This window comes from Sinocyclocheilus rhinocerous, unplaced genomic scaffold (genome assembly GCF_001515625.1).
Source record: "Sinocyclocheilus rhinocerous isolate Xijiao unplaced genomic scaffold, SAMN03320098_v1.1 scaffold366, whole genome shotgun sequence".
Classification (NCBI taxonomy): Eukaryota; Metazoa; Chordata; class Actinopteri; order Cypriniformes; family Cyprinidae; genus Sinocyclocheilus; species Sinocyclocheilus rhinocerous.
In genome coordinates, this window is record NW_015660877.1 from 493,590 (window position 1) to 520,153 (window position 26,564).

At 36.1% G+C, this 26,564-nt stretch overlaps 1 protein-coding gene across 2 annotated transcripts in view; it reads left to right on the plus strand.

Annotated features, from left to right (window-relative positions):
• galnt2 (UDP-N-acetyl-alpha-D-galactosamine:polypeptide N-acetylgalactosaminyltransferase 2) overlaps window positions 1-26,564 on the plus strand; it is an 81,169-nt gene that overhangs the window by 36,545 nt on the left and 18,060 nt on the right. For both annotated transcript variants that reach the window (XM_016534732.1, XM_016534733.1), the window contains exons 2-3: window positions 10,465-10,552; window positions 14,202-14,355. In XM_016534732.1, coding sequence (XP_016390218.1) covers window positions 10,465-10,552; window positions 14,202-14,355 — 242 coding nt within the window. The remainder of the gene's footprint in view (window positions 1-10,464; window positions 10,553-14,201; window positions 14,356-26,564) is intronic.

Genomic DNA, 26,564 nt, shown 5'->3' on the forward strand with positions numbered 1-26,564 from the left:
ATAAAAATACAAATAAATTATGATTATTATTATTATTATTATTATTATTATTATTATTATTATTATTATTATTATTATTATTATTATTATTATTATTATTATTATTATTATTATTATTATTATTATTATTATTATTATTATTATTATTATTATTATTATTATTATTATTATTATTATTATTATTATTATTATTATTTTATACAATTATAAAAAATAAAGTTATGTATGATTTGCATTTTTAATGCAAAGGTTTTTTTATTTTAGTTAATAAATGGATCTGGATAAAATAATCATCATGTCATTGATGTAAATAAAAAATTTCATATCCCTTCTGTTAATATCTATAAATCTAATTTTTCTTTCTCCTCTAGCAGACTAGTTGTTCACTGAAGCTTTCAGCACATGCTTGACTGTTTCAGTTGCCTTTGTTCCAACTATATCTCAGCTTATAATGTGTTAGTGCATATTTCAGAGTGTAAGGAGGAGTTGAACTGTCTTCTTAGGGCTCTTTGTTTTATTGTCTTTAGGTTTGCCACACCTAGTCACCTAGTAATGTTGTAAATCCAGCACAATGTAATCATTAGAGCTCCCAGCCAACATTTCAGCCAGCATGCAAAGAGTGGGGTTGGCTTCAGCAAACATGAAAGCGTGACTCATGCCAAAGATGCAAATTTTGGGAGCTAGAGTTTCAAATTCAGATCCAAACATCTAGCATGCAGATGGTAAAAATGTTACAGTCTACGCAGACGACGCAGCTCATGCCTTATTACCTGAAAAAGAGAGAAAAGAAGTCTGTTTTACTTTGTCAACCTCCATCATACGCCCCATCACTGTGTCTGTCTTGGCATGATGCAAAACTCTGTCACTGAGCCTTAGTCATTAATAGACATCTGTTGAACTATTATTATCATGTGTAGTATAATATCCAGAATGCTTAGAATTCTGTGATGGTTTCAAGATAAATAATTGAGAGCTTTTTAGGAGCTAGTCCAAACATTACATAATTAACTGAGTAAGAGTGGTGTACAAACACAGGACCTGTGCTCTCACCATTATGCTTAAAGGGTTAGTTCACCCAAAAATGAAAATTAGGCTGCGTTTTACTCACCCCCGAGGCATCCTAGGTGTATATGACTTTCTTCTTTCAGACGAATCCAGTCGGAGTTATATTAAAAATTGTCTTTGATATTTATAACAGTACAACAGTAGCACAATGGAAATATATTGTATGTACAATAGACCGGTATTCGGTAATGCGATATATCACGATAACGAACATGTACGATATTGTTATCGTGGGCACTTCAAAATACAGAGAGTAATTATTTATTCAAAATTATTCCGAATTTTGAATGCATTTTAAGAATACTTTTTCCATCAACTGGTCACAATGCACAGCACCGCTGTATGCTGCGTCAAAGACGCGTGTGCACTCTAATGTAAAGAAGCACGGATGAGAAGCACATGGCGGAGCGCGTGAGAGACGCTCTGGATGAAAGCGCATTCACTCTCTGACAGCAGATGGTGCTGAACAGCAGAAATGCAGCCGTTACCCCGGAAACCCCATAAACAAGCAGCTGCGCTACTTTTTGAAACGTATTTAAATTATTTAAATAGCCATTCAGATTTTTGTATTCACAGAGGTGTTCATCACAGAGCCAAATACTTCAATATTTAGACTTAATATGCTATTTATTTTTAAACCTTTTAACATTTTAATCTGGACTACAACATGCCCTTGATCAATGGTTCTCAACATTTTTTCCACTGGGCTGCACTATGGTCCAAGTGCAAGTCTCACGGGCCGCACGCATATAATTTACATCTTACGTCACCAATACAAACCAACCAGATTTATAATATTATAGCCTAAATATTATGATATCTAATCGATTAGATTCATTGAAATAAATAAATAAATAAATAAATTCTACTCACCATTAATAAAACACCTGATGATGTCGGTAGCTGACCAATTTTGTGAAATTCGGCTCGAAAGGAGTAACAGCACAATGAATTTGCAAGTTTGAATTTGTAAGTTGCCGTCTGTAAAGCCTGTGTTATACTTTACGCATGCGCGAGTCCGCTAGGGTCCACTATGGTATGCATGACGTAAAAATCATCATCGGCGAGTGTGCGCGAGCATCCACGTGCCTCACATGTTTTGTTTTTGTTATTCTTCAGTAGGCTACAAAAGCACCAACTGCACATGCGCAGGCTGTGTGAAGAAGCCCGTTGCTACTCGAACCTGTACAATCCGTCGATAAAACAATATAAAGACAGCCAGATGTGCAATAATTCTGGGCAATTGTTTGTTCACATGTTTGTTGCGGAGTGTAGGGCTGTTGCGGTGAAGGAATTTCCCTTGCGGTAATTTTGAGTGGCTCAATAGCGCGGTATTATCGCGATATAGGCCTATAAAGATATATGGCGCTCTGTGTGTGTGTATGTTACGAGAATAATCTGTGTGTGTATGTTACGATATAACGAGGTCATATTTAGAAACCAATGAAACCGAAACCAAATAGCGTTGAAACGGGAAGTGAAGTAAACCGAAGAGAATGACAAAATAATGATCCACATAACAGAACATAAACCTGACAATAAGATTGTTAGGCTATTGTTAGCCTATATGTATAACAGTTCGTTCTGATCCTCGAATCCGACTGGACAAGATACTTTCTATTGATATTCCACCTGCGTGTGTTCTAGACAGGCTGTCAGTCAGTGCAGTTACATTGTTGCGCCACAAGGTGGTGGAAAGGGACTGTCTTTGAGTGAGTCTTTAAACAGTTCATTCAACTACACGTTCAAAAACGCTGATTCATTCAAAGAGAGACAAAATGAAAAACACTGTTGAAATCATTTTAACTTTGAGCGCCACTTAGGCTTGTTAAGTGCAAATCTACGGAGCCTCAGTACAAATCAACATGGTACACACTGTTATCATTACTAACTTATTTAATATTCAGTACACATGCGCAAAGTGTAAAATGAGAAGGGCATAACCCTATGAAAAAACACGCAAAAATCGCAGTTGCTGTGGTTCTTGCATTCCTCTGCGGTTTGCTCGTCAATAGCGCGAGGCTATGTGAGTACAGGTCTGCTCATGACTGGAAATAAAATAATATATGAAAAACAAAATTATTTTATATAACAAAAACACTATAGCTTATATTGTTTAGTACATTTTTAAATTAATGTAAAAAGTAAAATGAATTGTAAAACTGAAAATTATTTTTTTAATTGTGTTCAGCGTGGTGGGCCACATTTTAATTTGTGATGGGCCCGTGGGATGAGAACCACTGCCCTAGATATTGTTTGAAAGTGTTTAGATTTTTTATTGTTCGGTCACACTTTACATTAAGGCTTCATTAGTTAACATTAGTTAATTCATTAGTTAACATAAACTGCCAATGAAAAATTATTCTAAACATTCATTAATCTTAGGTAATTATGTGTTATTTAATGAGCTAACATGAACTGAGAGTTGTATTTTTTTTAAAACAAAGATTAATAACTTCTGTAGCCAGTGTAGCTATTGTTCATTGTTAATGTTAATGCATTAACTAAGGTTAACTAATGAGATCTTATTGTAAAGTGTTATCTATTAGTCTTTATAATTTTTTGCACTTTAATCTGTGTAAAATATTTAACTTTATACATTTTTTTGTGTATTGCTTTATTGGATATAAATGTTCAGTTATTTTTATTAAACCTGTTAAACTGTATTATGACAACACTTTTTTGCAACTAAATCTCAACATCGTGATAATACCGTATACCGTGATAAAAGCATGAGCAATTAATCGCAACATGAAAATTTGATACCGGCATATGCCTAATGTACAATAAGAGCTTCAAGCGTCATGAAGGAAACTGTTGATTGAAGCATAAGTCATGTTGAACAGGAACAGCTTCTGGTCTTCATAGTTTGAAGGTCCACCTAAAGATAAAAGAAACATTTGGTTAGAAATTGACGAGTGACGTAATTCATGAGTCATTGAAGAGTCATTGACGTAGTATTTCAAGGTACAGTAACACAGCTTAGGTACCAGATTTTTTGGAGCCAGAGTGCTTGTGTGGTCTGACATTCAATACCATACCTTGTCATTGGCTCAAAGACTTTATTACATTAAGTGAAATTAAATATAAAATGGTGACGATGGGATGGTACGCTATATGATGATTCACCGTAGGATTCTTAAATGGAGTATATTGAATACAGGAATTAAATTTGTGATGCTGTATGTGATTAGTAGTTCTTTCCCTTTTAAAAGACATTAAGCAGTCAGTCCTGTACTTTTCCCCCACAGTATTTTGATTAATAATTTTGGATCTGGAATACATATGAAGAAAATAATTGAGAAATGCTTGTATAACATTGGCTCCTGCTTCTGGTGCTGCATTTTGTCAAAATGAAGCAGACTAGGCATATACCACAAAACAAGTTAAGTGCATTTGGAAAATGTGTACCAGATTCAGTTTTTTTGATTGAATTATATTAAAATAATTGAAGCTAGCCCAATCTTCCAAATTGTCCAACTTAACGAACTTTTGTTTATTAATTTTTCTGTACAAAGGATTTTTTTTTTTTTTTTTTTTTTTTTTTACAAAGTAATTTTCTATATACGGATTTAATCTAATATTCATTTCATGTCATTGAAATAAAATGGCTAATTAAATCAGCTTTCATTTGGGTTAATTTTGCAGGCTGATGATTTTAAAATGCCGCACAGCTTAAGAATTTAAGAAGTTTAAGTTTTGAAATGGTGGACAAATGACAAAATCCTTCCTCATTTTAGTCTTTATTAAATTATATATATAATCTCCCCCAGCCTTCTTCAGAACCTTGGAGATTGTGTGGATGGATATATAAATACACTCTTAGAATAAATTTAATTCAGCTGTCAACGCTTTGAAGGTTTCCCATCACTGATCAAATTGAATCTTTAATTAAGCTCTGTTTCACCTGCTTGCAGTCAGAGGCCAGACCGTGACTCATTTCATTCCCCAGTTCACAGCATGCTGCATGACTGCTGATTTCTGGGTGTGACTGGGTTGAATAATTGTCTCCGTTGCCAGCAGGTGAGGCTGAACCTGCCTTGAGTTTTTCCATCTATGGGGAGTTGCCGTGTCAGGTGGTAACTGGCAGTCTAACACAAGTCATACACACTCAGACACATGATGGAATGTCACAGCTGGACAGAAAACACAGAGCAAACCCTTTTGCCTCAAAAACAACAGTTTAGGTCTGGAGCTGTTGGATGGATCAAGCAGTAAAATGTGTTTGGATTTTTCAGCACTACAATTACAAATATTTACATCCATCTGTCCATTACAGAGCCTGCTTTGTAAGGAGAAAGCACTTTTAGTTTTCGTTTTTCCCTTTGTTAATTTTTAAAGCCACCAATGTACACTAATTTAAAGGATTAGGTCACCCAAAAATGAACATTTTCATTAATATTTACACAACCTCATGCCGAAGAACTGTAGAAGTAGTCCATCTGACTTGCTGCATTCCAAGTTTTTTGAAGCCATGTGATAGTCATTGTGTGAGTAATGACTGAAATTTTAGGCTAGTTGTACATTTAGGTTGAGCTAAACTTCATAAATGAATTGATACTGAACCGAACTGATACATTGAAATAAACATGATTAATCCACAAATCAGACATCGCTGCTTCTATTATGAGCATGCTATAGAGAACTACTGTATGCCAAATGTAAAGATTTTTAAAGAATAATTTAAGGTTTGTTCTGTTCATAATGCAGTGGCTATTATACGGTTTTGGTTTGGTTTGTATGCTTTTATGGTGCGTTTTTGTCATTTGTGGAGCTTGACATCCCCAGTCTTCGTTATATTGAAACAGTGGCCAGGATTTACTTCAGAAAGATTTGAAATGACATGAAGGTGAATAGATGATGACAGCATTTTCATTTTTGGGTGAATAAATGTGGCTATACACAAATAAAAGGGTTTTTCACACTCATACAGTGGAAGAACCATTTTGGGTTCCTCAAAGAATCTTTCTGTGAATAGTTTTTAAAAAGAAATATATTTCTTTCTTAGTGTGAAGCACATTTAATTAATCTAAAAACCGTTTTCTGATGACAAGTTCCATGGATGTTAAAGCTTCTTCATGGAACCATAGAGGCCAATAAAGAATCTTTTTTTTTTTTGTTTTGTTTTTTTTTTTTTTATAAGTGTGTACATGATGTCAAACTATTCTCCACAAACATGCAGAGAAAACCAAGCTGGGCACGGATGAATGTAGAGATTGAAAGAAGTGCTTGGAGCAATATGCTGTAGCGCATTAAATCTGTCCTCACCTGTGCTGTCAATAAGCTTCCCACCCAGTAGTCAGTGGTTGAGGTAATGCACTGATTCCCTTGCTAAATATATTACATTTTGATTTAAATGAAAGATGTCTGTTAATTGCTTCATTCTTTCTGTCTTGGCAGCACAGAGTAGAATTAACAAGATTATTTTAGGAAGTGTCAAGCGATATTTGTGGTCGAAGCAGTTTTTACCGCATTGAAAATTTAGCCCTCACATATGGGTTTGTCAAAACGTATGACGTTGTGCATTGAGCTGTGATGAAAAATTATTTTGATTTGTTTTGACACCCAACCATGGATTGCGAGTGTGTGTCCTGCTCCTGTTGTAACACAGCACTGTGGAAACTCATTTGTTCCACCCTGTAGCACACAGTAATGAAGGGAAAAAATAGTCCTTTTATTTTGTGCTGAGGTGAATTGCATCTTCTACGCGTTCCTGGCAGCTAACGATGACAGCAGTCGCTTGCGTAAAAGACTTTACTCACAGACATGCCATCCTCTCCTCATTTCTGCCTAAAGTATTTTAATAAGGTTTTAATAATTAATTATGCTTCCTGTTCTTTGAATTTAATTTATAGCAATTACCTTGTTGTCATAGCAGATTGGTGTTTAAATATGGCAACCAGTGAATTGACCAAAGAAGTATTAAGAGCTTAAGAAACGTATTCTTTCTGCAGTTTAGCAGCTCTAAAGTGGCACTTTTCATGAATAGGGTTTCTTACATTTCAAGGATGCATGATACTTTAGATGTAAGGTAGTTTAGAAAATGTTGTTTTGAAATATTTAGAAGTGTGTTTTATTATTTAGTTTTAGCGATTTTGCAACTGTTACAAAAAGTCCTCTAAATAGTGTTTTAAAAAGCTCTTTTTATTAAAGCAATTGCCATGTTGTAGAAAAGATCCAAGTTGATGTTACTTCAGGTGTAGCAATTTTGAGTAATGTTTTTTTTTTTTCCATTACAATCAATGGAAGATTGAATGATTAACCTCTTTGCACAGACACAATTAAAATAAATTTTACTACAATTAATTGAATATCAGCAGAAAACCTGTGTGACTTGTAATTCTTATAGACATGAAGATCAAAACCATTTAAATGGTTTTAGAAAAAAATGAAAAAAATGGTTTGTTTAGCATATTTTATGAAGTCATTTCAGAAATCACAGGATCTATGCCTAGAAAAATATAAGTTGTAGCAGGACACTAAAGACTGAACCTCTCATAACGTGAAATGATGAATGGAGATAGATTGCAAATTTCATATGTTCTAAGCACTAAACTTGGTTATCTGGCATGTCATTGCCAATAGTTCGTAATAGGTCATGAGCTGTAGAAGAAGACCAGCTGCTGAGGGGAAGCTCCGTGAAGCTTGGCAGGACGTTCCTCTGTTCTCAGCATTCTCTCACACCTGCTCCCTCGCCCTGCTGACCCAAGAGCCAGAATTCCCTAACATGAATCACAAGCTGGGTCAGTGAAAATTCTGGCTTTGCTTGAAAACTCAGCAAAGGCGTCATGATGTTTTGAGTTATTAGCGCTGAGAATTCTAACATTACTTGTTTTATATTAAAATCATTGATATCCTTTAGCTGACATGTTGATTTAAGGCACTAACACTTAATATTAGGTTGTGTATAAAATAGTCATAAGTGATTATTTTTATTTTTTATTTTTTTACAGTGGAACATTTGTGGTTTTAATCATGTTTTCCTGGGCTGGTGGAGCAGAAACTGGTCCAAGTGGGCTTTGGAAGTGGCTCTGCAATCCCAATCTGCCCTGCCTGTCCAGACTGCACATTTATTTACTGCTAACCTTGGCAGAGGGCCGTGTGTGAATTATTACTAGCTCGGGTGTGTTTTGTTGTGTGGTTGTTTGTTACTCATGGGCTTGGCCTTTGCACAATTGACAGAATACCCGTATTTTCCGACATTTGTTATCAAGGGAGCTGAAATGAACTGACTGTTTTGTTGATGCCAAAGCCTTCTGAAGATTGGGTAATCTTCAGCTGCTTTCTGTTGGCTCATGGTCGTGGTATGCCCTGGTTTAGTGGGAATAGTGTCTGCTCAGACTTTTTTCTTGCGTTCATGGTCTGTTTGGTTTTCACAATACCAAACTTTCAGTAGTTGGTACCAGTGGAATTTCATGATTCTTGGTACCAATTTAGATGCTGTAGCTCTTTGTATAAGAAGTATAACTATAAGAATATTAAATAATAATAGGGTCATTCCGTGTCAAATCAACCAAATGTAAAAAAATTCCCTGGCTCAAATTTTTGATTTTGCTAATATCTTTTCTGAAAAAAGACAGGCATGTATAGTCATGAAAGCCAAAATATTAAATGTCATGGATGAATATTTACGGAGTAATCCACTATTTTGTTGAGGGGTGTCAAAATGGCCATTTTCACCTTTCAGAGCCAAATTACAGAGGGGTAAAAATGACTTAAGAGAGATGGCAGCACCATAATGTTATTTTTACACAGATATTGGTAGGTCTGTTAGTAAAATATGTTGATTTTAGCCATTTTTGTTGCATTATGTGCTAAAGGTGACCATTCAAAAATGGGGAAACAACACTTTTCAAGTTTTTTTTCTCCAAAGTTTGCATGCCTATAACTCAAGAAGTATTAAAGATATCTTAATGCCCTTTTAGATATTAGTCTTAAACTTTCCTTTTGGTATCTTCATTTTTAAGGCCCTATATGGTTCAGTTCCTGAGATATTGGAATTTCAATATGGCTCCAGGAGTAAATTGTTAAAATGTACACGCATTCAGTGGTCAAAAACTAAATGTGGGTCAATTTGTAAAAATATGATACTACTTTTCTTTTAAAGAGGGATGTCTGAAAAATGTTGAAACTAGAGATGTATCTCATTTACTTCTCTCAAAACAACTGCATTGAACATACCTGTCTGAGTGCCATAAATATTATTTTTCCAAAGTTTGTGTGCCTATAATTTAAGAAGTATTAAAGATATTGAAATATGATTTTAGATTCTAGTTCTTAATAAACTTTTTTTTTTTTTGGAATTAGAGATGCACCGATCGATCGGCCAGGGATTGGAATCGGACGGTTTTCCTCATGATCGGCCCGGATCGGCGATCGGCCGATCGGTCTCACTTCTTTCCGATTTTGAGCCGATCCGTTTTGTTACCAGCGGCACAGGCAATAACGTCAGCCGCGCATTCTCGCTCTCTTCTCTCCGACGACCCCTTCTCTCTCACACATTTGTGCTGTTGTTTGCAATTTTTTTTAATGTGTTCTTATTTTATTACTGAGTTTTTACTTGTTTTTTTATGAAAATAAAACTGCATTGAAGAAAAGTAGATTTTTGTTTGTATATGCTGTCAATTATAGTTCTTAGAAAGAAAATCGGAATCGGCAAAAATCGGTATCGGCAGATCACACTAACAAAAAATCGGAAATCGGAATCGGCCAAGAAAATTGCAATCGGTTTGGAATCTTAATTTTCAAAGCCCTACATCAATCAGTCCCAGAGATGTGGGGATCTCAATGAGGCTCCATTTTCAGATTGTTGAATATTACCTATTTTAGTGGTTGAAAACCAAATGTTGGTCACTTTGTATACAGCTGATACTTATTGTATTCAAAGCAGAATGTCTGAAGAATAAGTAATATTGAAACTAGGAATGCATCTTGTTTCCCTGAACTGTTCACCTCTGTTGATTTATCTGCTGCTTGAATTCCCCTTAAAAGAAAATAAATGGATTTGATCAAACTCACCAGGAGAAAAAAGAGCTGCAACACAGCACAAGCTCCTGGTCATGAGATCTGTGGTTACTACAGCAACTAGCCTAGACTGAAGTGAACTTTTTCTGTATTATTACAATTGGACCTAATTCAATGTAGAATAAATTAGATTTGAAGTAATCTTGAGTTTTTAGGTTTGGACTAATTTGACAAAAATATCATCTTCTGTCCTCTTGGTGTCTGCATGAAGAAAAATGTATAATTGTTTTACTATAATACCAAAGACACCACTGACTTACTACAACAGCCGTAACCGCTTGCTCATAACCAGTTTCTCTTTAATTTGTTGTTCAATTGCCATTTTAACCCATGTAGTATGCCTTTATGCTCATGATCTTTTACTCTCTTTGGCAGGATGACTGGAGTGGCATTAATTCAAACCGAATTCAATCACACAGCAATGCAGATGACAAAGCCCACAGCCTAGAGACCCTTCCTCCAGGTAAGAACCAACCTGACAACCCATGTGCATAATCAGCTCATGTCAGGATTAGCCCGCTCTCATAATTCAAGTTTTCTTTTTCCATCCCAGATGAATAATGGAGTGTTTCTACTCGGGGAAACGCTCAAAGATGGACTTTAATGAACAGCTTGCGCAAAACAGGGCATCAGGTTTTTCTTCTCCCGTAAACAGAACTTAACCTGAGGTTTACTGCAGAAGTAGGTGTAGAAAATTTCACTTGAGGGCACCTAAAAATGCATGAGAGTAATTTGAGAGTGACTTTATGACTGGCCTGAAGACAAGAACTCCGTGTCTTCACACTTTATTTCCTTTTGGTAATGTACTCCTTTGTGATCCAACCAAACTGGGCTGCTTAATACATTAAGCCTTATATATTAACATGTGCTTTTTATAGACTGGCTGCATTTAAAAGCAGTATTGTAGTAAGGTTGCAAATGCATTATTTATTTAGCTCATTAGTTTCTATGTCATGCAATCGCTCTGGAACTGGGGTCCATGGAGAGCTGTTCTATTAAATTTGTCATAAACATCAGATTACATTCATGTGTCGTCGCATGCATTACAATGTTTGCTGTCTGTTGTTGTTCTCCCAGGCACTGTTTCGGGGAATCATCAGTAGTTTCTCGTCTCCCTGTGTTACTCTTGTAATTTAGGTCACCCAAAAGATTTCCACGGAGCAGAACACTCACCCAGGAGTACCTGATTTCATTTGTAATAATTAAGAGAACAGATTTAAAGTGATAGTGTGCCTAAAATTGCCATCTGCTCACCTCACGTTGTTCCTGTTTGATTTTTTTTTCTTCCCCTTTTCCTTTCGAGGAACATGGAAATAAAAACTTGGTAACAAATAACCATACAATTAGCATTTTCATTCTCGGGTCATTTCCAAGCAATAACCTGTAGTTGAGAGAGCGAGTGAGTCATCTGAGCTGAATCACTTAGGAAGTGAGTTGAATGATTGGTTCAGTTTATGATTCAGAGGCACTGTTAAAAAAAAAAACTCCTTTTGAGTCACAGCACACACACACACACACACACATATACATATATAATATATATGTAATTCAGTGAAAAATTTGTTGTCAATTTTAAGTTGAAAGAACCTTAAAATATTTACAGTAGTTGATATGATACAGATATGATAGAAAAAAGTATGTGAGACACTAAATTAAAATTATAAACGTTAAGGGGGCATTACTGCAACTTGCATTGAAATCATGGCCAAAATAGTACAATTTTTATTCCATCCAAAGTTCTTTTGGATTCTGTGAATGAGTCACTAGCACTACATTAGTGTTTCCCAAATGTTTTTCTTCAAATCATGATCTAACATATTTATTTAGAATAATTGTTTGGTGCACCAATTAAATCAAGAAGGTCTGGAATAAAAAAGACTTCTGGAATTTTTAGTAATATTAAATGTATATTACATTTTGCAACCAAGCATGAAGTATGCTCACTGTAGGTAGGATTGAGGAATAGATTACGTTACCATGTAGTGTTTCGGCCTGGAAAGTGGTGATGTTCACACTCTTCCTCCCGCTCCCCGGCTATGTGTGCATGCTGTGTGTCGGAGAGCACTTTGTCTAGAATCTTGCAGTGTCAAGTGAAGTGTGGAGGTCGCAGCTGAGACACTCTGTTCTCCTTTGAGCAGCTAATTAGTCTGATGACAGCCCTACAGTCCTCTGCCGTGGGACGAGCTATCGACCTCGCACAAGGAGAGTTTGTGTTTTTTCTGGGTGTTCTCGCTGAGCTTTCAGCGGTGTTGTACATTGCATTGGAGATGCCAGACTTTGATTCTTTACTCTAGCTTTCTGTGGGCATCTTTTTGACCTAAATTACAGGCCGGAGCTATAGAGATGACCTTTTTCTAATCGTTCTGTCCCAGCCATCGCAGAAGGTTAACTTTTAAATTGTGTGACAGGGCTGTTATAAATGTGGCTGTCACCCTTTGGTGGATCGGTGCATTTGTTGCATTGCAGTTCAGGGTAATTAACCTCAGCTTTCATTAACTTATGTGTCCTAGATTACATCACTGTTGTGCACAGAGCGTAACTTTGATCTATTGACGCCTATGCATTTTGATTTACCTGACTCTTGCTTTTTACAAATAAATCACCCGATTCTAGTGTGCAGCGTAATAGTAAAGTGCCAGTATTTTTTGCTGATGAAAGTTGAACTTTTGAATTCTCCCAGATGGCTTGAACAGAGACTCTTCATCTGCTTGAATGAATCTTTTATGCTGTCTTTGCATGTTCAACACGATTAGTTGGCAGGATTGAGCGCGGGTCCCCTTTAGTACCTTTCAGGGACATTTATGGGTTTCATAATGTTGACAAATGATCCCCAGCGGTTATTGCACTTCAGAGTATTTGATTTCACCATAAGGATTCTGGTTTGGAACCACTGGGACGTGTAGACTAGTTAAAAAGACAAGGGTATATGCTCCACTGTAACTGTTTTTTTTTTTGTTGTTGTTGGTATTTGTGGTGGTGATGGTGTTGTTATATTAAAATGAATATTTATGTTTAGTTTGTGTTGTTTAAGCTTTCTAAAAGCTTACATGAAACTGCTAGATGTTTATAGAAATGAACATTATAGAAACATGGTGTAGTGTATAATGAAGTGGTGGTTAAGACTTATAGACCATATCTAAGAGTTTGGCTTTTCCTTTCGGTTCTGCTCCTAATTTGAAATGTTGTCCCTTGTTCATTAACAATTCTTGTGGCCGTGGTCTTGGCCTTTGAATCGATGGCATCAGTGGCATGTAATTCTCACTCATGTCGGCCTATTTATAATGCAGAAGATGTTTGCCAGAGCCCTGCTAAATTAATTGCTTATAGTCTTTTGTAATGATAGATAACATAATCGAATTCTGCCTCATGTTTCTGAGGTCTAAGTATCATCGTAGCCATTTCTGCCATTTAACTCCATGACAACGGCGACTGCTGCCATGTTACCGTGGGATGTGACTAACATCAAAATGGAAAAATAACACTTTTTGTTGAGGAAAAGCTAAGCTTGTGGTTGGGAAATCATTTAAGGCAGGCTGTTGTGGAATGGCTCCATTTGACAAATATCCTCATATATTATCATTTAGCAAATGTCTTCTTTGACAGATTCACCTGGGTTGTAATCAACTAAAGATGTCTAGCCAGCTCCTTTCACGTTCTTTTGGGTGACTGTGATTTATAATGTAATAATGGGCAGCAGTGCATTCAGGGTTTTTGTCTTGGCTAAAAAAAGATTCTAAGAAACATGAGTATTTCATTCAATACAAATAAAAAAAGATAAAGTACACCTTTGTTCTTTATATTATAGTGTGGACATTTGTCTTTGGTAAATGACAAGCCTGATGTCTGGAGTGATATAGGCGTCTATGGACATGTACTTACTGACAAATTGATAGTTTCAGAGTTGTTCGAATGGAAAGTAGCCTACTCAGTCAGTATGTTAAAGCAATCAAGCCACAGTATTTGATTTATTTGTACACTGGGTAAAAGTCAGCCTTTTGGTAATGGAAATGACAAGAAAAACAAAATGTATTTGGTCTTTTTTTGTTGCAAAGATCTAGATGTTCTTTTTTTGTCTGACATCCAGTGTTTAATCATTCTTGTCACTTTTTCAGGGAAGGTTAGGTGGCAGGACTTTGACCAGGACCTGTACGTGGGAGCTACAGTGGTGAGGCCAGGGCAGGATCCCTACGCCCGCAACAAGTTCAACCAGGTTGAGAGTGACAAACTCAGAATGGACCGCAGTATCCCTGACACCAGACATGACCAGTAAGTTCCGGTCGAGTTTTTAGCTCAACTCATTCAGTTAACACTCAAGAAACAGAGCTTTGCTTCTTGTTCAGTTCACTTCATTGAAATGAGCTAATGCTCAACTCAGTTACTGAATTTATTTCACAACTTATTTTCCAGTGCTCCAGACTGCGACTAAAACAGTCGCATTTGTGACCAAAAATATTAATTTGCGAGTGAAGTTTTTGCTGAGGTCGCCACTGGTGACTAGGCCTATATATATTTACATGTTATAACTTAAAAATTTGCATGTAATGCCAGCGTTGACGCACACCTGATAAACGCAGCTCAGTTGTGCAGCGCGAGAGAGATCAAAATGACGGAGACGTGCGAAGTGAAAGTTTACAAAAGCAGAGTCTATTTCGTGCACAACTTGAACAAACTACAACAGGTAAAGCTGTCAGCTGTGTGGATATTGGCAATATCGTTAACAATTCTCATTTATAATCCTTAATATTATGGTTTTATAATAGAATAATATTTTTGGTTCCACAAAGAATCATTTAGTCAAAGGTTCTTTAAAAACAATCTCTTTCTCAACTTTTTATAATCTGAAGAACCTTCTTTCGCCACAAAGAACCTTTTGTGAAACGTAAAGGTTCTTCAGATGTTAAAGGTTCTTTATGAAACCATTTAGACAAAAAAGGTTCTTCTATGGCATCGTGAAGCACCTTTATTTTTAAGAGTGTATGACAACATTTACAGGATGCATTGAGGGGGAGTCCAAACTCAGTGGCCAAGTGATGCTTATGGTCCACGATATTGGTACAGATTCTGTGTAATGAACAATTCTTTGTGACTGTATATTTCAAGTTGGAAAAGACATTTAGTTCCCACTTTAAGTGAACCTTAGTTTCCAGGTCATCTACAAGATGGATTAAAATGCTGATAAAGTCAAGAAAAGATAAGACATAAACACATGACAGTATGATTGAAATGTTAAAATGTAAAAATAAATAAATAAATAAATAAAACACATTTATTCTGTGGCACCTAAAAAAAATTTTTTTTGTCTGGAGCCCTGTTTTCATTGCATGCAATCAGATGAATTAGTGTAATAGAAGTTTGTTTACTTTGTTTGCATTGGAACAACATTGAATCATCTTTATTTGTTTGGGATTTTCAGGTCCTAGGATGCTTTGCATAGGTAAATGTTGAAATTAAGTTAGGAATAATTGACGACGGGCCGTTGAATTATTCGAAAATAATGCACACCCAAGGTGGTGATACGGCCACGATGCAAAGCGGATTTAATGTGTTTTTGAACAACATGAGAGACTTTGGGGAGAATACAAGTAAAGATTGTTGGGTATGCTGCTACACAGAACAATGTTCACATTGTATTTCAAACCAGTTCAATACATTATCCTCTTTTTTTTTTTCTTTTTTTTTTTTAAATAAGTCTCTTGTGCCTAACAAAACTGAGTTTATTTGATCAGAATACATTTCCAAATATTATTTCAATATATTTTTCAAATTTAACTTGTTCCTATGTTGGCAAAGCTGAATTTTCAGCATCATTACTCCAGTCTTCAGTGTCACACGATCCTTCAGAAATCATTCTGACATGCTGATTTGGTGCTCATGATGCATTTATTATTACCAATGCTGGAAATAGTTGTGCTGCTTAATCCTACATTTTTTAGGATTTAATGTATAGAAAATTCAAAATATCATACTTTTTATTTTGTAACATCATAAATGTTTACTGCAATTTTTTAAATCAGTTTAATGCATCCTTCTTTAATAAAAGTATTAATATATTTTTAAAAAGATCTTTCTTACTGCAATGTTAGCATATGTCCAAATAAAATACTACTTTTTGCAGGCTTGCTTGTTCTTTAGACAATAGTAGTTAGCTGTCAGAGATTCCACTGAATTAACTTGATGTCTAATTTTATAGGATTTACTCAATTCTCTTATATTTAAGGAGAGCTACAGTTTAGTTTAAGAAGCCCATTTCCAAAGTGTGGTGACACTTTTCATAGGTGAATTAAGTTTATTAAAAGTATTATTTAAAGTGAAGTTACTCACATATCTGAACATTAGACTCATGCTGCTCGGCACAAAATCTATTTAAACCCGTTTCCTTTGGTTCTGTTTTTCTGAGTATTAAAGCACCCTTTCCACTAATAATGGACTGTTCATGTTACACTGAGCATTTGATTTACTATGTAAGGTTTTTCCAGTGCCTAATTTATTATGTAGTGTGCCTTACTTTGCAACACATAGTGAATGTGAAGAAGTGTCAGTGCTTTTTTGTGATAAAGTCAGTCAAAATGAATGTGCTAAATTAATTTCGGATTATCATAAAGTGGCCTGTCATTTGATGAGAGATGCTTACACAGCACAATGATAGGAAAATGCATGAAAAGCACTTCCCCAGCAAATCAGTGAGGCTTTCAAAACTTCATATTCATCCATCTGTCGGTCACAGTGTCCATGAGGTGGCAAAGTAGCAGATTGTCTTCAGGGCTTAAATGGCTGTCAGAGATGTCAAGGCAGGATTGACAATATGATTAGAGCGCTGAATGTATAAGTGGAAAATAAAGGAGTAGTTTAAATGGAGAATGAGCTTGTCCTCTTAGATGCAGTAAATGGTCTTGGGTGTTATGAATCTCATCAGCTGTAACAGTCACACTTGTGTTTAAGCTGAAAGGTCTCGCATGGTAAAATCATTTACTACTGAGTCATCTGAAGGAATGTCATATTTGCTGACGACACGAATGGGAATATCTGGGCACTCATTTTTTCCCACTCACCGCTCCCTGTATCAAATAATGTTGCATATGTTTAGCAAAACCATTCAGTTCTGACAGGTTTCCTTTGCATCTTTGCATTTTAGGATTCATTTGTAAGAATTGTTTAAAAGCTGTAAAATGCCCGGTAAGATGTCCACAGTTTTCCATCACCAGTTTAATGTACTGTTCTCTCTTTTTTTCCTCTCTCTCTCTCTCTTGATGAAAGGACTGTAGAAGAAGTTCTGAATTCAGCAAAACCGTTTTGCTAACTTGGGCTACTTTTTGATGTTAGAAAAATGCTTGACCACCCACATTTGCACCTCAACAATGCCTCTTCAGTGTTCACCAACTTACCCAGTCTGAATTTTATTTATAACAAGTTTCATAATCTTTTCAGTCCAGTCTTTTTACATGTCAAGAAGGCATTGCACACAAGTTTTAAAGGTAAACTGCCAATCAAAAGTTTGGGGTTGTATAAGGCTTTTAAATCAAGTTTTTTGCTCGCCAAGGATGCAGTTATTTGAGACAAAACAATACAGTACAACTGTAATTTTGTGATATATTATTACAATTTAAAGTAACTGTTTTCTGTTTTAAAATGTAATTAATTCCTTTATTACTGTGCAAAGCTTAATTTTCAGCAGTCATTACTCCAGTGTCACATGATCCTTCAGAAATCATTCTGATTTGCTGATCAAGAAACATTTCTTATTATTGTCAACGTTGAAAAGTTTTGGCAAAGATGTTAAGCAGCACAACTGTGATGCTTTGTTTTTCAGGATTCTTTGGTGAATAGAACGTTCAAAAGAGCCACATTTATATGAAGTAGAAATATTTTGTGACAAATGTTTTTACTGTTGTTTTTGATCAAATTAAATGCATCCTTGCTGAATAAAACTATTCACTTCTTTCAAACCAAAGTAATTTTACTGAACCCAAACTTTTGAACGGTATTATAATTAGTAAAAGACAGGCTGTTTCATTTTATAGAGTCAGAGAGAGAGAGAAAAATAGTCATGTAAAACAATTATTTTGTGCAAAAACTCATTAGAAGTGGACTTTAGTAATAATAATTAAACCCAAATCCATTGAAAAGCAACACAAAGTGGTAGTGCCACTGATTTATTATTTATTTTTACACAAACTTGCCTTTCTAGTGTAGTTTAAATATGGCTTAACTCTCAAGTTTCAAAAGAAACTTAGAAATATTATCTGGTCCCCTGAACATACTGTCACATCATTAGAGCTGCACTTAGCTGAGACTGTATCGATTGCATGAGAAAATGAGGTTTCCATCAAACACTCATGTTACTGCTGTTTTATAATGACCAGATGTTGTGATTCAGACAGCCTAGATATCTTCACACAAAACATCTTGCGCATCTTCACCAGAAACGTATTTCCCATAACTCACAGGGCTGATGTAAAAGCTATGGGGGGCTTGGTTGTGCTTAAACGAACATAAATTGGTCCCACAGCCAGTCGTTGCCTCTGAATTAGCTGTCGTGAACGCTATGATGAATTAGTGCTCTTTTTTTAACTACCTGATGTTAGGCAGAAACAGATTGCTCTGGATATTTCAAGCATGATATTTGCAGGGTCACAGTGTGTTCTTAAAAATGTTTTAAATCAGTTTTATCAGATTTATGGTCATAAGTCTTAATTATCATTTTAAGAGGTCTTATATTTTGGGATGTAAAAACCGGATTCGTGACACAACCAAATGTGATTATTAAACTTCAAAAGGCTGTGATTGAATTAAATAAATGTGAGCGCTGAGCATTCAAAGTCAAAACACTGCATTCTACAATCAATGAATAGCGTGCATTTATGCCAAGCGATTACTCATGATCTACTGTTGATGAATTATGACATTGTTTACATTATGGTGTTTATATTGTAATGTTATAGATGGTTGAAAACGTGCACATTTTGTCTCACTCATTTGTATAATAAGCAGCTGTAGTGGCCCATAGATATTTCGAAATAAGAGTCCTGGTGTATTTCAGTTTGTAGATACTTAAGTCATGACCTGCATTATGTATAGAATTTTTATCTTTGGTATTTTGGTCACATAATAAACTCTAAAATGAACACATTGAGTATACAGATTTTACTAGTATCTGCACAACAATCTTTTATTGCCTTTTTAAAAACACATTATTAATTCAGAGAAATATCAATCAACCTCTTAGAGTATTGAGTATTTTTATATTTTATAGTTGAATATGTGCCATACTTAAAGTAAAAGAATCTAATATGCATGATTTATTTTGAGATTATTTAGAATTTGTTATGTGTGGACATATGGTGTTAATAAAAAAAAAAAAAAAGATTGAGTTTTCAAAACTGCAGATACCCTGCAGATCTGCAGATGTTTCCCAATATAGCAAAGGCTTTAGTTCTGAAAAAAATAGTATGAATTTTTAATTTGTTGCTTGGGGGTTTGCCATTTTTAATACTTTGGTTAAGTATGGTTTAATCATGTGTTTTAGTTATATAACACTTGTGGACATGGCATTCATTGGTCTATTAAAAGCTTTATGGAGAAGCATTGAAAGCAAAGTGGGCAGGAAAACGCTCCTCAAACATTCACCACCATCGCCGCAGTCTGTGGTCCTGCCACAGCCAGCATGTGCACTGACACATGCGTTTGAAGAGCCCAGCGTGTGGGGTGAAGGTGCAGACAGTTGAGGTTGGCTAGTGAGTGCTGTCTTCCACCATTGTTTCCACTGAAGGCCTGCAGTGCAGGGCTGGGTCCCAGGACTCGCTGATTTACTGCTGACATGCAGGAAGACTTGTCAAGAGGAGGGCAGCCCTCTTGTCGCTTCTCCGCTCAACATAAACAGGCTGCTTGTGAGATGCGGCCCTCTTAGGAAATTACCCTCCTTTTATGACAATTAAATGAACTTGACCCTTAATTAAAAAAATAAAAACATTTAAAAATAGTCCTATGCAATATATTGACCAAAAAAAAGTCACAACACTAACTTGTTGTGATTTGTGGTTTCAGGAAGGAATGTTCATTGTTGGCGTGACTGTGTTGTTTACACGGTACTACGGCAGGTCACTTGAACACTTCAAGTTCCTGACTCATTGCACAGGGATGAACTTGACCCTTAATTAAAAAAATAAAAACATTTAAAAATAGTCCTATGCAATATATTGACCAAAAAAAAGTCACAACACTAACTTGTTGTGATTTGTGGTTTCAGGAAGGAATGTTCATTGTTGGCGTGACTGTGTTGTTTACACGGTACTACGGCAGGTCACTTGAACACTTCAAGTTCCTGACTTCAAGGCGTCCATTTCCCACCTTGAGATGTCAATGTACAGTTTAGGAATTGGATGTTTGTTACTATTTAAAAATCCAGCTCATAATTCCAGGAATTCAAGTGCCCTTTTACCACCGGATTGTGGTTTAAATAAATGCGGTGACTCTTCACCGTTCACACAGGACACGTTCTTGCATCCGCCCTTTGCTGTTTTTAGATTGTTTTTCTAAATTAACCTGTGTTAGACTGACATCTTTGACAATAAAACACTAAACACTAAAATTAGTCATTTAAAGCCATAGTTCACCAAAAAAAATAAAAATTATTGACTAGAATGATTATCCTTAATCATGTTGTTAAAAACCGTAAGACCTTTGTTCATCTTCGGAACACAAAAGATATTTTTGATAATCCAAGAGCTTTGTGACCCAGCATAGACAGCAACGCAAGAAAGGTAGCCCTGAAAGTTAATAAGGACATCGTTAAAATAGTCCATGTGACATCAGTGGTTCAACTGTAATGTTATGAATCTACGAGAATATTTTTGTGCGCAAACAAAACTAAAATAATGACTATTCAACAATTTCTTCTCTTCCGTGTCAGTCTTCGACACGCGTTCACAAGAGTACCGCAACGCATGCTCTCGGATTTCATCAAAAATATCTTAATATCTCTAAAAAGTCTAAAAAAAGTTATTTTTAGATAGTTTTATTAATCTTTACCACTTATTCACAACACCATAAAACCTTTGTCTATTTTGTTCATTGTTATGGATATCTATTATTATCATGTAAGTGTCTCTGCCAGAGCTCTTATGGCGCTTTTCCACTGCGTGGTACGACTCTGCTCGGCACGGCTCAGTACAGTACGGCACGGCTCGGTTCGGCTCGGTTTGCGTTTCCACTGCAGTTTAGTACCGCTTTAGAGTGGGCGGGATTATTCACATGTCGTTATAGTTGCACCGCCTCTATTGCCGCGACTCCTAAAAAACTTTTTCATTCCGCGTCGCCCCATCAAGCTCTCGCTGGAGCCGCTCCTCTGCTATCAACGAAAGGAACGTCTGTACTTCCTCAACAGGGGGAACAGCCACTTTTTGGTTGTTAAAAAAAGGTGCGCTCGTTCAAAACAGTTGCGTTCGATGCTTCGCTGGCTGTGCTGATTTAAATCTAGCGGTTCTTTTGTGTTTGTGTCGCAAGTTCAGTGACGCAGGAAGCAACGATTCTCTCCGGCCAATCTGTGATCAGCAGAGTTTACACGTCACGTTTTGGTAACGGTACGGTTCGCTTGGAACCCCAACCGAGGTGGTACTAAAAAAAGTACCAGGTACCAGGTACTGTACCCAGTGGAAAACCCCCCAAAAGTGAACCGTACCGAGCCGTACCGTGCCGTACCATGCAGTGGAAAAGCGCCATTAGAATGCTGGAACAGGAATAAAAGCAATTATAATTTTTATTGTTAATAATACAAATAATACCACATATAAAACAATAATAAAACAAACAAAGAACAGCAGCAACTACAATCATTATTATTAAGGTTAAGTGAGTGTTAGATTATGGAAAAGGAAATCTGAATGTAAAAACAGGGAAAATGAGCAAGCATACAATCCAGTATCGTACAGTGAAAATATCACCTGTAAATCGGTGATTATATACGTTTTGTCAGTATCTGACTGTAAAAATAAAGGAAATGAGTATGCATATTTTCCAATATCGTACAATACCGATACATAAAAAATCTGGTAAGAGATATATTACGCATCCCTAAACAATGCATTTCAAGACACGTGTCATGTGCCTTTAGCTGTTTTAGTTCACATGAATGCATCCTGTGTGAACCGCTCCTGAGTTAAGAGTATGGACAGAATTGAATATTCTGCTTTCTGGGAGCAGAGCTTTAATTTATGGTGCTTCACTAAGCCCAGCAGCCGATATTTGCATCAATAAGCCAGTAACAGATCTCTGAATGATGAGAACCTACTTTTTTTTGTTGAGTTTCTCGAGATACATCAAGCAGCAAGGACATCTGTTCATCTTTTCTTTCCTTACTCTCTTCAGCATGACCTTTTTAAGCCAGCCTGGTTTTCAAAATCCCTCTGAACCGTCTGAGCTCTGGCCCTTTCTTGCAGAAAAACTACTGTGTGCTTTGGCCGGTGTCTGCCTGGCTTTTGGGAATATCTCACAGTGCTGCCAACCGCTGCAACTGGCAGAGCAGTCGTGAAGTCATCGACCGAAGTCTCCATGAGCCACATAAGCAAACATTGACCCACTGTTGTATGACTGTGTAATTAAGATGTGTTTCTCGCTCGCACTGCCCAGTACCATTTCCTCTCTTTGTGTCAGTATTTCATATCGATCTGATCCCTCCAGGTCCAAAGTTTGATTTGTCACATTTGTACAATTGCAGTGAAATGTTTTGTCTGCCCTCCTCCCATGAGTGTGCTTTGGAGCTAAAAAGGAAAAGAAAGAGAATGCAACACTAGTAGGGGGAAAACACTGGATATGTTTGCAAATAATGGACAAAGGTGCATTTTGATTAAAAAATTTGCCTTTCAAATGTTTATTACAGGTTGTGTAAAACTTGACGAACACGTTCTCCGTGATCCAAAGAGCATCTTGAGCGTCAATGGAAGCAAGAACATATAACCGTCTGTACGGAAAGTCACATTATCAATGACATAAATTAAGTTATTTGTATAGAGCCCTAGAAAATCAGTAGTGCATACTTATTTTACTTGACGTTTCTTTTTCACATTTTTTAAAATCCCAAAGTGGTCTCGGACATCTGGCCCCCACTGTATGTGTGAAGTGTGAGGGGGGGATTGTGTTGAGTACATCATGGTTGACATGTTTATTCTTGGGCATCGTAATCTCACGTCAGCTGGATGTCTGTTTTAGTCATTTGGCAGGGGATGTTACTGGCACGGCTCTCAAACGTTGTTGACTATGGTTCAGTTGGACAGAGTTCAAATTGCATTGTAAATGGATGTGTGTTGGAGACCGTCACGTGTGACCTGGCCTGAACCGAGCAAGATGTTCCGATCATATTCTGTTACGATTTACCAAACACTTCTCATCCCCTTCCGTGAAAGGTGGGTTATAATGTAAACATTAGCGACAGAGGAAATTTCTTTTAGACACGAGGTCAAGAGTTCAGATATTTCATTGATGTGCACTACCATCAAGTTTGGGTTGTTTTTTTCTCTTATGCTTACCAAGGCTGCATATGCAGGAAGATTTAACATGCAGGAACAACAGTAATATTTTGAAATATTATTACAATTCAAAATAATATTTCTATTGTAACAATAATGACAATGTAACAATATTCTCTATTGTTTTTCTTATGATATATTGCTTAATATTTGTGGAAACTGTGATGTTTGTTTCAGTATTCTATTCTTTGATGAATAGAAAGTTCAAAAGAAAAGCATTTATTACACTAAGTGAAAATAGCCATAGATTCTATTTACACTGTTAATAGCAGGATTTTCGGCTATTTATCCCATGTGTTGCAAATAGTGGCAATTATCTGCACCTCAGTATTGTAGTAAATTATAAAACTGTATGCAATAATAACGTTATGCGTGTAAATGATCAATTTAATTCAAATTATTAAATGGATGCCACCTCTACCCTAACCCTACCTGATACTTTTTCAACTTTTCGATTATTTCCTGAATTTTTATTGAAAATAAATGCCTTTCCAATGTGATATGAGATTTGAAAAGGGAGAAAAAAAGGGGACCCGGGTCGATCGCGTCGAAAATACCACAACATGCGCTTTTTTATTTAAACTAGTTGTAATCTGAAATGCATTAGGTTCTTTCCTGCAATTATAGTGTGTTTGGTTGTATTTTATTTTGTGATTTATTTTTTAATAGATTTTTTATGGAACGGAGCGCAGTCGAAGGATAAAAGAGCGTGCATCTAAATGAGGGGGCAGTGCACTTTGCTGAACATTGCTGCTCTGTCACCTCTGACCTAGACCTCAACTTAATAGATGAATAGATAATATTTAATGTTAGTATTAACTTGAAATGTTTTAACTGCTGGTAAGAGAAGAGTTCTGAGAAATAACCTCAGATAGCTGCTGCGGCTTCTGCTTTCAGCAAATATACAGAGCCTTCACAGATTTGTAAGTCTAAGGCTGAAGCTATTGATTAACATGTTTTTATTTCTAACAAAAATAGATGTTAACAAATTAAAACTTAATGTTTTTATTAATATTATTAAGTATTGAAGGCTTATTGTATGACTGATTAGACCACCAAGATGAATTCAGTAAAATTCCAAGATGGAAACTGTAATGAAAAGACTCTAAATTTAATTGTTCTGTCATATTAGATCATTTAATGGTTTCTGCAGTGTTACAGGCATTGCACAGAAAATTAAAATGGGATGTGCAAAAGCGTATTCATCATAATACATATTCAGAAAGGAATGCTTTAATATCCAAGAATTTGGTTTGCCCTTCTTTGGTTTAGATCAGTGTTTCTCAACCCTGGTCCTGAGCGCCCCCCAACACTGCGCATTTTGTATGTCTCCCTTATCTGACACCCATTTCAGGTCCTGGAGTTTCTTTTAATGAGCTAATGAGTTGAATCAGGTGTGTTTGATTAGGGAGACACACAAAATGTGCAGTGCTGGGGGGCGCCCAGGACCTGGGTTGAGAAACACTGGTTTAGATGGTCGTTTATGCTGCAGTGTCTCCTTTAAAATGCATGTTGTCCATTCGTTCTGATAAGCAGTGGAAGTTGTCTCTGAGTTTGATACTGTAAATGTGTTTGGCTTGAGCAGTGTTCGTCTGTGCAGTTGCATGTAAACGTCTTGTCACTATATGTCAGTCAGTTTCCCTCCTGGAGAGCTGCTGATGCTGCAGATGACATTATCCTTGTTGTAAGTCTTCTTATCGCTGCTCTTTCACCATCCCTGCAGCGCGTGAGCTGCATTCCCAATGCTGTAGTCACGCTCAGTGCAGAAGACGCACAAACCTTGCGTCCTTTTTAAATGTCAGAGCGTTATAGTTTGTTTGCTGGAATGCCAGCCTTATGTATTTTCTCCCAAAAGTAAGGAGAATATGCACCATTACCTTCTAGTAAATTTACCCAGGCCAGAGCTGAAAGAATGAAGCGCACTAGTCTTAAATCCCTCTGTTAAACGCTTACCTAAGCTGGTAATGAGGAACACATGCTCTTTGTTTACTCCTGAGAGACTCTGCTTCTGTTGTGTTACCCCTGATGGCAGCAGGCCACGTGTCTTATTGGAAATGTTTTTGGCGGGTGTAGTTGTTGTCTCGCTGAGGCCGCAGCCTGTGTCTGGTGTTCGGACTGCTGCTCTAATAAAAAAATAAAAAAAGGACCTGCTTGCCAATGTATTAATGAATGATGTCTTTCTGCACATGATGTGTTTCTTGTTTAGTCTCTTGTCTTTACATTGCTGCAGTGAAGTGTCTTCCCTACACTGCTCATAAATGTGTAGCAAGTGTACATTAATGTTGTAAAAATATTAGCTGTAATGAATGAGGTGGATCAAACACATGAGTATTTGTCATATTTAACAAATACCCCACACAATAGACAATACCCCTCCCCAACAATCAAAACGTGGTAGAGAGTTAATATTGATTTTATACATTTTCTAAATATTATATTTATTTTCTGTAATTATTAATTTCATATTTTTTTGAATTGCCATGCTATTTTGTCTGTTCAGTGCATTATGCAATGTATTTGCAAAGAAATATGAAGATTCCAGTAAAATTTATAAGAGATCATTCAAATATTGATGTTTAATGCACAGCAACTGCACATTAATGTCATCTAAAATTAGAAATTTTCCATACGAATGCGTGTTTCTCTATTAAACATATTATGATAATTAACAAAAATTGAATTTTATGTATGAAACTTATATTGTAAAATTAGCAAATCATTTTAGATATGAAATATATAAATATGAATTTTATGCATTTTCTAAATATATTAATTATATAAATATTCATTTAAAATATATTTTTAAGTTGCCATGCGTTTTTGTTAGCTATTCAATGCTGTTGTCATTATGCAGTGTTTTTACATTATCTTTATTTTACTGGGGTCATCATTTTTCAAATATTGGTGTTTAATTACAGCTTAAATTAATTACAAATATTGATTAGTTAATCAAAAGCT